Raw genomic sequence first — 13,535 nt, forward strand, 5'->3', positions numbered from 1 at the left:
CTGAACCCAGTGTGCACCACAGGTTCAAGTGCTTTGCTGCAGTAGATGGGAAGGGTGCAGTGACGGCACCCACTGCAAGCTCCCCAGGAGCAGCAAGTCCTCCCCACTCCCCTTCCAAGGGCTGGGTGGTTTGCGGTGCGCGAGGCAAGGGCTCGTTTCCCTCCAGCAGCAGGCGTATCTCATCTCCAAGAGCACAACGAGTGGGATAATGCCCACAGAACTGAAGCGAAAGGTCTTCAGGGCTTCCAGGAGCACTCGGTGCTGGTGCTCATAGGGATGGCGAAGCCTCTTCTCCAACATCTGTATGTCACTCCCGGAGCTGCAGGCACACAGAAGAGGGCAGGGTTTGCCCAAGCTTCACAAGCTGTTGTAAGATTTCCCTGAAGTCAAGGTCTGTCCTGTAAATGTAAGTAATCACTGGCTGCTATAGTGGAGCACGGGGTAATAAGCTGCATAATTCCTTGGTTTGTTGTAGTTTACTGAGGGAAGAGGCTGATGACCACAGAGCCCTCGCCTGTGATCAATGCTAATATTTTCCTTCCCCTCTCCTTTTATTTTTCTTTAGCACCAGTACCATTCAAAAATAGATGAACTAATTGAGGAAACCGTCAAAGAAATGATAACACTCCTAGTGGCAAAGGTAACCTTCGGCTTCAGGTGAAGTGATTCACTGTTAACATCGCATGTTTAATATGTGCGTTTCCATTAAAATGTGACACATTAAGATGTTGAATTGGCTGCTTGTTTCTCACAGGCAAGATCATACATCTCCCAGTCCTTTCGTGGTAACTCTTTGTGATTAGGAACTGCGTGAGATGTAATACACTGCTAGTGGGATTGCCATACGGGGCCAGAAGCGGTTTTGAGGAATGGGTGTTATGTTAATGAGGTAACACCCCCTGGTCAGCATCACCCCATGGCACTGAGGGTGGCTGCAGTCAGGGGGTGGCACTGCTAAATGCTGCTGTGTAGACATTGGGGTGGCACACAGAGGTGGTCACCACTCCTACGCATAAGGTTGTGTGGACAAAATAACTCGTCTTGTGCAAGATCGCCATACATTCTTCTAAGAAATTAATTTAGAGGGGACACTAGTGGGAAATACATCCCAAAATGTCAGCCCTAATTGTTTGGAAATTGTTTTCATCAGAGTCAGCTCCTGTAGCTCAGCTGCAGCATTTCCCTTGGGTTGTTGTGTAGGTCTGGTGTGCTGCGCTAACACGGAGGGGAATTGGTACATAGGGAGAAAGATGGTGGGGTGTGTTTTCCTCTAGTTTCAAACTTTCTGAGAACAAGTCATCCCTATTATACAGTGGAGACCTTTAAACATAATCCGCCAACATATGCCAGCTCAATTCTTCTGCAAGAACACCCAGCTAGCTGTGTGCTTGACACTGCGTACTGGGAGCAGGAAGCACTGGCTTTCCCGTCCAGTGAGGCTGTGCTGGCTTCCCTGTGCACTGCACCCACCTCCTGTACCCGACATCACCCATGACACCGAGGGGTGATTCCCCCCCGGAGAGAGGTGGACCACAGAGCACCCAAAAGGCAATGCACCTTTCTCCCCACTCCTTAGCCTGCTGAGCTCAGGGACAGGTCCATTCCTTTGGCGATGCTGAGAGCTTCGCTGGCTGCTTCGAAGCTAATGCTGATTTTTGCACCCTTGTTCTATTATTAAAAATAACTGCAGTATTTTTTGTCTTTGTAGTTTGTCACCATTTTGGAAGGAGTCTTGGCCAAACTGTCTAGATACGATGAAGGAACTTTGTTTTCTTCTTTCCTGTCGTTTACTGTAAGTACAGACAATATTTTTCTTTCTTCTTTTATTCTTTTTTTCCTGAGTTATAATCTCCTGCTCTCCCAGGACTAGATCAGCTACTAATAATTCTGCCGTTCAGTGATGTTTGAACGCTGTAACACCCATACAAATTGACAAGCAACCCACATGCAGATATACAGCACATAAACACCCAAGATGCATAGGCCATCGTGTTGTAGCACAGAGTAAAGCCATCTCCAGTCATCTCACAGCTTGGTGGAGTCCATTCTGTTGAGGATGTGTATGAACATTAAAAAAAATCATTGCACCATCATGTAATTTTCCTAACTGAAGATGTTGCATTTTTGCCACTTTGCATGGTGGGTATGTTGCTCTCAGCCTTCTAGCCGGAACAGTGACCATCTTAAGTAGTACAAAACAAAATAAGGGAAATCTAGAGGAGTGCTTTTGTGTTTCTGAAAGAGAACAAGATAAGGGAAATGCCATGAGGTTACGTAGCACAAGGTGCCTCTAATGCCGCATTTCTTCCTGACATTGTGGAACCAATCTGCAGCCCGTCACTTTACGTGTTTCCTGGAAAGGTACAGGGCAAGAACAATACCCATGCAAAACCGCAGCAAGGGTTCAGCAATCTGAGCTGTACTCCAGAAAAGCGTGGTGATGGCTTCTTGGGAAAAGCCCACAGCAACTGATTTCCAGAGGTCTTCTGAAAACACATGCCAGAAAGTTTATAAGAGTGTCTCTTTGCAAGCATGGCTTCTCTTCTCTTAGCTCACAGACAGGTGTTCACCCAATACGTGAGTCTGGGGTTGCTTGGAAAGTTACATTAACATTTTCACCCACCATCCCCACTGCCTGCACGTACAGTCTGTCCTGAGCTCGCTTGTCATGGAGACTGGGCAGGAGGCAGAAGGTGCTGCTGCCTGGGAAGGCTTCATAAAAATCTCATTCAGTTGTCTTAGCTACTTGCCGTTGTCTGTTGTTTGCTACTCTTGGGTCCTTTTTGCTGAGTGTGAGGCAGTTTTGTAGGATCTCTTTGGAAACAGAGATGAATGCAGGAAGACTTACCAGTGGGGTCAAGAAACTCTGCTCATGGGCAGCTGTTTGCACACAAAGCCTGGCAGCTTGTCTGAAGCACCACAGGGCTCAAAGCAAGCATCCTGGCTTTTCAGGTATGCTGGAGGCACTTTGTTTCTGGGGGAAGGGAGGGCGTCCCACTCGCAGTGTAGCCCTTCTTGCAGGATGACCCCTGCGTGGTTGCAGCCCTGGGGCTGAGTTCGTCCCTGCTCAGGGCGGGTGTAGGGGTTGGCTTGGGGTGGATACCTTCCCTTGTTCCAGTGCTGCAGAGGGTTAGGAGATGCTTGGGTGCCAGTAGCAGAGGATGTGGAGGCGGCAGCTTTCCAGGCATCGGAAGTGCCAGCATCAGCCCGGGTAGACAGTGTAATGTGCAGCCCTTCCTTCTCCGTGAATCCAAGCTGTTCCTCGGTTGATGCTGCGCTGCTCCCACCACATCCTACTGTTTACGTTGCTGAGTGCTGCTCCCTTTGATGGCTGAACGAGCCCCCTGCCGCACTTGGACTCTGGGTGCTGATGTGGAGGCAGCACGTAGGTGCATGAGGTTCAAGCATCCTCACTCTGCTGCTCCTCAGACACATACTGACAATCAGCTGCGCCAGTAGCAGCAGAATGGTCTGTCCCACTCCAGCAGCCCTGCAGCCTTTGAACGTGGCCCCATAGCTTCAGTTTCCTGAGCTTCCAGCCAGGAAAGAATGTGCATCCAAGTAGTTACTATGTGTGGTGTGTGCACATCCCCAGGAGGTGCTGAGCCCTCGCTCCCAGCAAGGAGGCTGGGTGCTCTGCAGAGGAGCAGGATTGCTGCTTTCTCGGCAAGGGACGTCTCTCGCTTCAGCCCGTTTGTTTGCTGGGAGCCACAGGGCAGCACCAGCCACAAGAAGAGGCTGAGGAACAGCCGTGACCCCTTTAGCAGTGGGCTTAGAAAGTCTGCCCTCCCTGCAGTAGTAATGTGATTTGCTGTGTTTAGTCTTTGCAGCGATAAATAGAGAAACTCTCTCTTGCTACAGCTTGCTTGCACCACCTCCCACGTTTTCCCTGTCTGAACAAATACAACGAAGTGTGATGGTCCAAGCCGCTGAGCTCTAGAAAGCATTAGTCTCCCACCCCCTTCCACCGACTTCTTTCATTGTGTGTTTTCAAGGCACTCTGCAAGTGACATGTAATCGGGGGTCTTGTGACAGACAGTTTTATCACCTAGTGGGATATCCTCATTTCCAATTCCTTCCTTGAAATTCATGACAAAATTAATGCATCTGTTGTCCTAATAAATCCTCACGAGCCACTTCTCCTCGCACAGCACTTTGAGAGGAAAACACCCTTCTAAATTTGGCCAGACTTTTCTTTTCCTGTTTGTTGCCACACTTGAAGTGCATCTTGGGGGCAGCAGCCCAGGCCCTGGCTGGGCGTCTGCATGTGCAGATCCACTGAGTCACAGGAGTGACAGCTGCTAAAATTCCCTTTAATCTGGATGGCCTCTGTAGGTGGAGAATCACACCTACGGTAATTAAAACCAAAGACTGCATATTACCGGAGGGAGGCTGAAGTAAAAGATCTTATTTTTGTTCTGCACAAAATTTGTATGGTAAACTGAGACGTTTCATGGCAAAGTCACATACTTTGTGAAAAACGGCAGCCTAGCAAAAATCACACAACATCCGGCAGTTTGGAAATTTCACTAAATGTAGCCAAATCTGAGTTCAAAGAAAAACAAGTAATTATTCTGATTAAAGGGGAGTGGGCAGGAGAAGAAGCTCTTTTTTTTTGTGGAGGGGCGAGATCACCGGAGGGTGACTGAGTTATTCTTGTCGCCTCTTGGCTTTGGAGATAAAAGTAGTTTGAGACGCTAAGATGGACCTAAGAGTGCTAAATCCATGCTCAGTTTGCAGGTTTCCTGGGGTGCCGCTGCATTACTTTACACCCTGTTTGATATTTGCAGATACAAGTGCATGGCATGGTGCAGCCCTAAGCACTGACCCTGGCTTGGATTCTGCGGGCTGCTGAGCCGTATCATTTTCTGAGCTTTCCTCCTGGTTGTTGAGCTTTCCTGCTCAGAAAAAGAGCGTGTTTGGAGCCCCTGGGCAGCCCTGCCTGCAGCTGCTCCACACCAGCATGGGTGTGCCATGACTGCCCGCTCCTCCCGAGCTGCAGCTGCTGGCTGGGCTCCAGCTGCCTTCAGGCATGGAGACTGGGGCTCCTCCGCTCCCCTTCGGCAGGAGCAAGGGATAGCGCTTTGCTACCTCCCAAGAAAGTTGTGAGGATAAATGCAGTGAAAGGGCGAGGTGTCCTGACAGACAGCTGGAAATGGGGATACCTAGAGGAGAGACACGCATGCATTCTTTGCTGGGAGTGATGGCTTGGTTTTGCTGCCTCCTTCCTAAACTTGTGTGCTGGGATGTGCCTCATCCCCCTCCATCCTCTCCTTCAGCCAGACCCCGGGTCACATCTCGTCGGCAGGCGCTCAGTGCCCTCCTCCTGCCCTTCCCTCTGTTCTTGCCCCCCAGCTCGGCAGCCCGGGTGCTGCCAATACTTGCAGCGTTCACCTCGGCAATTACCACCAGTCTGGTCTTTTGTATCGCCTCATTGTGCTTAATTATGCGCCCCCCACACACACCATATGAGTGCTTCCACCCACTCTCACATTCTGTCTCACACATACATTCATTCTCTCATTTGGGACACATAATTTATTCATCCCAAGATGCAACTGTGTGCGTGTTATATTTAGGCTGTTTTAATGGTAGCTTTAGAAATATTTAAAAGCAGGTGAGCTTTTACACCCAAACAAAGATGGCCGGCAACGCTTACCCTAATTAAAAGCAGAAGCGTCATGGAAAATCCCAGCCGTACTCTTTCTAGACATGGAGCCTTCTGCTACAGTGGGAAAAAGGTCTCTCTGGCCAGCTGGGCACTGCTCAGTTGGAAAAGTTGGCCCTGACATTGGGGCCACCCCAGCTCCCCTGCCAGGCGATGTACACCCTGCTGCATGGCAAACCAGAGACAAAGTGAATGTGGGGTCTTGCAGCCCCCAACAGCCTGTGAGGAGGCCGCAGAGCGTGGTGTCCACCCTCTGACACCCCCCCTCAAATAACATCTTTTAAAGGGTGGGAGAATCATAGGAAGCTAATGTAGCTGTTCAGAGTCTGGGAAGCAGAAAAGCTTTGGGGCATTTCTCTGTTGTGTGGCGTGAGCACACTGCCCCGACACGGTTTGTGAGCTTCTGCCAGCATCAGGGCCGGCAAAAAACTGGGAAAATGATGTCGCAGGCAAAGCTTGGTGAACCACGCTATGCGTGGAACTATGGGCAGGCAGCAAAATCAGGGTCCTTTGGGGACTTAGCAGTGGCCACCCTGGTGCAGGTGCCTGCCAGCCCCACCGTGCTGTTGTGCCCACACTGCCAAAGATGCTCCCACGGCCACCGGGATGCAAGTCCCGACGGGAGAGACACGCGTTGTCTTTGGAGATACGTGGCATCGGGCGGTGAAAGAGGCCTCGAAGCAAATAATGATGTCTACTTACGAACCCCATCTTCCCCCGCTCTCTGAAGGAGAAGAGGGAGAAGCACGACTCCCACACTATCATCTGTTGCTATTAGAGCTTCAGCAGCAGTAAAGTTACCTCTCCAAAAAAACAACAACAAAATACCACCCTTGCCTATTCTTTTAGACAGGAAATACAGTTTTTATCGCCGTTTTTCCCCACTCAGCATTATGTTGTCCCAAGCCTTGGCTGGAGAAGCTCTTACAGGTATTTAAAGAAAAAACAAAGACCTGAAACCGTACTGATGGTGTAAACTCTCTTCTTGTTCCTTTTACAGGTGAAGGCTGCTTCCAAATACGTGGATGTACCCGTAAGCACAATTTAAACAACTTCTGTCGTAGTAATTTGCATCGTGCTTTGGTTTATGGCATGTGTAGCAACCCACGTTATGCATTAACAGCCAAGATTGAACCATGGGCCTTCACACTTGTAACATTTGAACTGGAAAGAATATCTCCATGACGTTAATAATGAGCAGTTAGCCTCTTATGGAGACCTACGAGGCTGTTTAGGCAATAATTTGCAGATGGTGTCAAAAAGGTACCATATTTATGCAATTGGCTTGAATCACATTTAAAAAAAAAAGGGAGCAGTGCATTCTGTTAATTCTTCATTTGGACTTGTACAAATACAGTATAATTTCCAAACAAAAAGGTCCAGACATGTTAGAATTGAGCCAACACACATCTAACACATTAGCTAATCTATTTTATTTTTGTTCTTCTAATTGTTGGTTTATTTTACTCTTTTGGAAAATGACTTTTTTATTACTTTGGGGAAATGATGATGAGCTAGCAACATGTGTTTGGGAAATTGTTAATGAAAATAATTTTTTCCATTTTTCTGTAATTGGTATAGGAAAACTGTACATCGTCTCCTCTAATTAGACCTTGATTCATAAGGAAAAGGGCCCTTAACATTCTTAGACAGAGCCCTTAACTTGCCAGAAAATTATATTTAAATTGAGTTGAAGTGTAATATATGAATGTTGGCTGGAATAAGGGGTTACGGTAGCATTTGCAGGCAGAGAGATCCCGAGCAATTACAAATTAAAAAAGAGTAGATCTTAATATATACCACACCAAATCCTGCTTTTGGTTAGGCTGGGCAGTGTAAATCGAGAATTCCTCAGTTGAGTCCGATGACCTGAGTGTATAATGTCCATTTAATGTGGATGCGATGGCTCTGCATGCTCTCACGTGATGATGTGATGTATTTGTCAGACATCTTGGGCTACATCGTCCTCCTTCGGTGCTTCCATCCCTTTGGAAGCCCAGAAGAAACCTTTCCTACCAAATTGCCCTGTCTGTAGCCCGGCATGGGGAAGAGAGACGGTTGAACAGGAAGAAGTCTTGCTTGGTTTAAAATATCCTGCTGCAGGGATCGGTTTCCTGTGGTTTGGAGTAATAGAAACAAGATATTGAGAACGTTAGAAAGAGGGACTCGAAATACATTTCTAGCCCTAGAAAATGTGTCAAACCTTCAGCTGAAATTCCTCATTGTTTGGGTGCATCTTAAATATTTAGTCATCAGGAATTTGAGCACAGAACAGTTATTTTAAGTAACTTCTAGGGCAAAGTGTGGCCTTCTCTGAAGCCGCCTCATTCCTGGAAAGTAAAACATCTCCAGAGAAGGGGTCTTGCTAGGATGCTATGTAACTCTTACAAGCTTTTCTAAAAGTGTTGTACCTGGGACACCCTCGGGAGGTCCCCTCGTGGCCCTGTGGGAGATGCGGGACTCTGGTCCCATCCTCAGAGCTGGTTAGATCCTCCAGTTTTTGTGTAAACTAGAGCATAAATCATAGACCCGGGTTATTTTTTGGTGGTTTCCCTACCTTCCCCTGGAAACAAAGCCCTGTTACCACGGCTTCCTTGGCAGCCCCAGAATTCTTGATGGAATCAACCACCATCCCCACACAGCTCCCTGACCTGTGGCAGGGGATGACCCACGGTCTGTGAGCCACTGCCTTTCTAGGGGAGGGAGAAAGAAAAACCTGTTTGACTGCAGGACAGAAGAGAAATCCTGGTGTTGAACAGAAAACCGTCGGTTAAATCTAATTCCAGAGACATCGTTGCTATTGTCTGGGTACAAACCAATCCTTTAATGCCACCTTGAAATGGGCACGATCGGTGTGCTGAAAATTGCTTGAAAGTGTAACACTTGACTACTGCCACATTTGTGTTGTCCTCATTGTTTTTCAAATTAATACCTTGTCATTGTTGCAGTAGGTGTTGAGAAGTATTACTGGCTTCCCAAGGGCCACGCACTGGCCCTTTGCTTGATAATTGTTTGCTTTGTATTAAAAAACTCCTTTCCTACTGCTTTCCAAACTGTCCTCATTTTCACCCTGGAAATTACACAGATGTGTTAACTAACTTCAATTTACAGCGGCTGACAATCGTATTTTGCAGAGAAACGATACTCTGTGATCTGAGGTAAATCACAGTAATGGAAACTAATGACACTAGTTATTAACAAACTTACAATGTGCCATGGAAATTTAAGATTCTGTGGCAGGTCTTGTAATGGCTTATGTTACAGTATTTTAATGGGTTTCCTTTGAGGTAAGTTTGATTCCAATATATCAAGGGGTGTGAACTCAAACAGGATTTTTTTTTTTTAAGCATTTTCCCATCCACTTGTTTCAGTTCCCATTTTCTTTAAAGAAATGCTGTTGTCCCCAAAGTCTTGCATGCTTGTAAGTTACTGTTTAAAATCACTTAAATTGTGGTTAAAATCAAGTTACGTGCAGAGAGCCATAGAGATGTGACAGCACAGGGAGGCTTCCTGCCATTTAGCAGCAGTTTAAACATTCACAGAGATGTTAATTCCCTGACTTTGCCCAATTTATTCTTAAAAGCAGCAGTAAATATGACCTAGTCAGGGGTCTAAACAGAAAAAGGAAGATGATTTTGAGATGCCTCCTTCAGTGCCAGCTGCTTACTACACACATCTTCACACCACAGAAGAAGAACCAAGAGCCCAGCTCTGGCTGTTAGCTTTCTACCTTCAGAAACCAGAGGGCTTGCAGAGAGAAGATGGCCTAAGAAAATAATAAATCCCCAGCCCAGCTTGCGGGTTCATTCATTAGGTCAACAGCACCAAAACTTGCCGGCATCGGTATGTCGAGAAAGAGCTTTATTCCTCTGACCAGCTTCACTCTAGGTGAAAGAAGAGAAAGAGCAAGTGTCTTTGCATGAGCTTGTGCTGCACACAGTATTATGCTGGGCACGGGGGACAAAGCAGTGGGACTCGGTGTCCATCAGGTAAGGAAAGGGTAAACTGCAGGAGGACAGCAGGAGATGGAGGAGAAGGAAAAGCAGCAACAAGACTACACAGAGAAGCTGTCCCTTGCGCCACTATTCATGTTTCTCTCTCTCTCTCTCTCTTCTCTCCCCCATGCAGAAGCCAGGGATGGATGTTGCTGATGCCTATGTGACATTTGTCCGCCACTCTCAGGATGTCCTGCGTGATAAGGTCAATGAGGAGATGTATATAGAAAGGTTATTTGATGTAAGTAAATGCCTTCTCCTCCTTGGACACCAAGCAGGAGAGACCCAAAATGTGACAAAATAAGACAGGAGGATAAGTCACATTTTGAGAAAATCTGTTGGTTATAGCTTTAAAAAATAAATAAATCTTTCCTTTCTTTCTGACTAAGGCTCATATCTGCTCCCTGCCTGCTTTAAATCTCTAGTCTACTGTGTCTTGGTCTGTCTGTGCATGGATTCTAAGGGAACAACATCTTCTAAGAGAGCCCTTTACTATGTTTAAGCTTGTGGAAAATCTCTCTGTAACAGAACATCTTGGTCATTGTTCTCACCATTAAAATTCGAGCTGGGTTTTTGGCAGATGTGTTTGCTAAGGGCCATGTCTTCTGCACATTTTGCAGTGTGTTTCATTGACAAGCACTCCAAAACTGACAGTGAATTAAGCATACTAAATTTTCATTTTAAAAGCTAACTAACTAAAGCAAAGCAGATTAGGAATCATCTTTGTATTTCTGGAGGACTGTCTTCTGGTGCTGACACCAAATGTAAAGTTGAGACATAGTCTCCTTGATGAAGACGGCATGGTAGGAACTGACCCAGATGTTCAGAGCTATTTTTCTGTTGCGTAAGATAAACTCATTGGACTGTAAGAGAACAGTGACCTGTGATGCCCGTTTGTTTTGGATTTGGATGCATGTCAACCAGTATCTCTGATTCTGTTGCTCTTGTTGCATTATAGCCTCTCTGTCCTCATAGCTGTTCTATAGCAAAGTTTTTTCTGTTGACAGCCAGCCTGTAGCATTAGTGTTTCAGTCTCCTTTAGGGTATCGGTTTCTGTTTGAAGCAGCTTCTGTTCCTACTTTCCTTCCTTTCATCTCTCAGCAGTGCCATTTCTCAGTCTGCCAGCTCTGGAACTGTAACAACCTTCCTCACTTTCTTCACTCGCTCGTTTGCTTCCTCAGTGTGCAGGGAAAGCTGCTTTTTTTCCCAATCAACTTCCTCCTCCACTCAGTACTTCTCTTTCTGCGCATTACCTGTCCCTTAGAAGCCTTTTCCTCCTTTACAATTCCCACTCTTTCTTTCCTCCATCCCTTATCAGATTAAAATGGAACTTATCTCTCATGTCAAATGTTTTATCACATTCTATCAAGTGGCATGAATTAGAGTCAAATAATCTTACTGTGTACATCTACTAGCATGACCCATATCCACTGAGAATGCCTCATTCATGCACGGAGCACGGCAGTGCCTCCTCCGGGCACCGCGCGTCCTCGCTCTGGGGAGAGTTTGCAGCGCAGAGCACCAGACGCAAATCACCCATCAAGCAGGCATGGGGAGAAAAAACAAAACATAAAACAAAAGACTGTCGCTTCCATCTGCAGCCGGCCTGCGAGAGCATTGCTCGTTTGTGTTGAAATTTATTCCATAAGCAGTTAAATTTCCAGAGCTCATCTGGACTGTTCTTTTCAATGCCCACACTGCCTTTTCCCTCATCCCTTCCCTATGATTCACAGTTGGTGTGTTTGTACCCTTTGGGCCATTATTTCCAATTTTCAAAAGGCTGTAATTAGCACAAATATTGATTTCAGTTTGATCCACTCATACTTAGTTTTACCAAGCCATATTTTAAACAAATTAACAGTTGACATGGAAAAAAAAAAAAAAGGGTTGCTTCCTTGGGGGAAAGCAAAAAGTGCATAACCTTTCTTGCCTTCCCTGCTGTCCTTGAGTCTCCCTGGTGCATGTGGAGTAAAATAATCAAGAGTTTTTACATTGCTCTGCCTGTGCAGCTACCTTGGTGGAAAGCAAAAAGTGCATAACCTTTCTTGCCTTCCCTGCTGTCCTTGAGTCTCCCTGGTGCATGTGGAGTAAAATAATCAAGAGTTTTTACATTGCTCTGCCTGTTTTGACCCGCGCTGACTGCAGGCAGGAGCTGCAGTGTGTGGGAGCTGTTCCCATTCCCATTCTCATCCCCATTCCCATCGCCGGTGGGGTGACAGTGGGACCCACTGCCACCAACCTCTTTGCGTTATCTTGTGAGTGTGTGCCTATGAGCGGGGCAAGCTGCGGACCCTTGGTTCACAGAGAGGGAGGGGGCTGTGCCGAGCCCTAGCCACCCAAAAATGGGAGTTACGTTTTGAGCAGTCGTGTATCATCCTTGCCAGGTTGCAGCTGAAGTGAATTACTGCTAAGGTCAGCTCTCAGCAAGGCTGGCACGCTGCTGGCGGGGCAGTACCAGCAGGGTTTGTGAGGGGTCACCTGGACCAGACCTGTTTAGATGGGTGCTGTATTCACCTGTATTTCAGTAAGGACAGGAGCAAACGCGTAACCCCGTTGTCCCGAGCTTGATGGAAGCCAGAGCCCTGCAGCCCTTTGCACCCCTCTCCCAGCTCAGCAAAGCAGCATGGCCATAGGGTCTTCAGTCTCATTTGGTCTCTGCAACGATGGACGTAGTTTCTGAGGGTGCTTTAGGTGCTTTAAAGAGGTAGCTACAGCTTTAGGTGCTATTAAAAAGGTAGCTTTTTAGTAAGAAAGAGAAGAAAAATAATCAAAAATAGCATTTATGATGCTGAATTAGACTTGGGCCTGATTTTGTTCTTGCTTCCCCCAGTGCAGCAGAGGAGCAATCCTCTTAGCTGAAGAGTTTTTCCAGGCAATAAGATCATTAACACTTTCCAGACCATCTCCTCCACTGGCTTAGTGCAGTGATGCTGGCTTAGCACAGCCAAAAGCTTAGTCCAGTTTTAGGATGTTATATGATAATACGTGCAACAGTGTCAGGTAAACAGCTTAAAGCTGCCTGCAGGCAGTTCCTCTGCTCTCAGTGGGTTCACACTAGAGACACTGGCAATATAGGGCTAAATGCCCTTTCTGTGCAGTCGTGAGTAGTGCAAGAGCAGAGGTGACAGCACAAGGTTGCCTGTCACAGGTTTGGTGGGCTTTGCAGCTCCCGGGATATTCCTAATCCTCGCATTTCTCCACAGTCAAGCCCAGTATTTCTGTTCATTTCCCCTTTGTTTCCTCCCAGGAGCAGAGGCTACAGAGTGCATTAGGTCATTTTCCATCAGAAGCTGGGTTAATGCATCTTTTTTTACATTCGCCATGATTTCTTGGCTCAGAAACCATCTCTCTTCCCCGGCATCGTGTGCCCTGCTCGCACCTGCAGAACAGTGCTGTGCTCTTTGGGAGATACTGCTGTTTGTGGAAGATTATTGTAGTATTTCTGTGTGGGCTGTGTGTTAATCCTCTTAATTCTGCAAATTACTCAGGGTTCCCCCTACTCCCCTCCCCGAAATAGAGTCGTCTTAATTTTAAAAATCTGTATTCTTGGGATCATTGAACGAACAGATTGATCGTGGAGTTCTGCTGGTAATCAAAACCTAACTAGCTTTTTGGCAGTGCTGTTTACTGCAGAGTAACATGACTTATTTACTTGGCCTGGCTTACTAATTTGATAACATTTAAAGCTAAAACACTGTAATAAGGCCCGTTGGTGGAGAGCAGTGGTAACAGAAGAGTTTCAGAACAGCATCGTAGCACCTGCTGCCTGTGTTCCCATGCATGGCTGGGGGCTTTGGGGTTTAAACCACTTGGCCTACAACGCAGAAGGATCTCAAACTCTCTGTCGTGCCTGGTGGAAAGTAAAATTTTAT

At 46.7% G+C, this 13,535-nt stretch overlaps 1 protein-coding gene across 1 annotated transcript in view; it reads left to right on the forward strand.

Annotated features, from left to right (window-relative positions):
- CADPS (Ca++-dependent secretion activator) overlaps positions 1–13,535 on the forward strand; it is a gene marked incomplete at its 5' end in the record, with an annotated part of 116,329 nt that overhangs the window by 83,741 nt on the left and 19,053 nt on the right. The window contains 4 exons of the mRNA XM_010144327.1: positions 566–640; positions 1,709–1,792; positions 6,669–6,701; positions 9,797–9,904. Of these exons, the coding sequence (XP_010142629.1) occupies positions 566–640; positions 1,709–1,792; positions 6,669–6,701; positions 9,797–9,904 (300 nt within the window). The remainder of the gene's footprint in view (positions 1–565; positions 641–1,708; positions 1,793–6,668; positions 6,702–9,796; positions 9,905–13,535) is intronic.

Source organism: Buceros rhinoceros, unplaced genomic scaffold (assembly GCF_000710305.1).
Source record: "Buceros rhinoceros silvestris isolate BGI_N320 unplaced genomic scaffold, ASM71030v1 scaffold25159, whole genome shotgun sequence".
NCBI classification, from domain to species: domain Eukaryota; kingdom Metazoa; phylum Chordata; class Aves; order Bucerotiformes; family Bucerotidae; genus Buceros; species Buceros rhinoceros.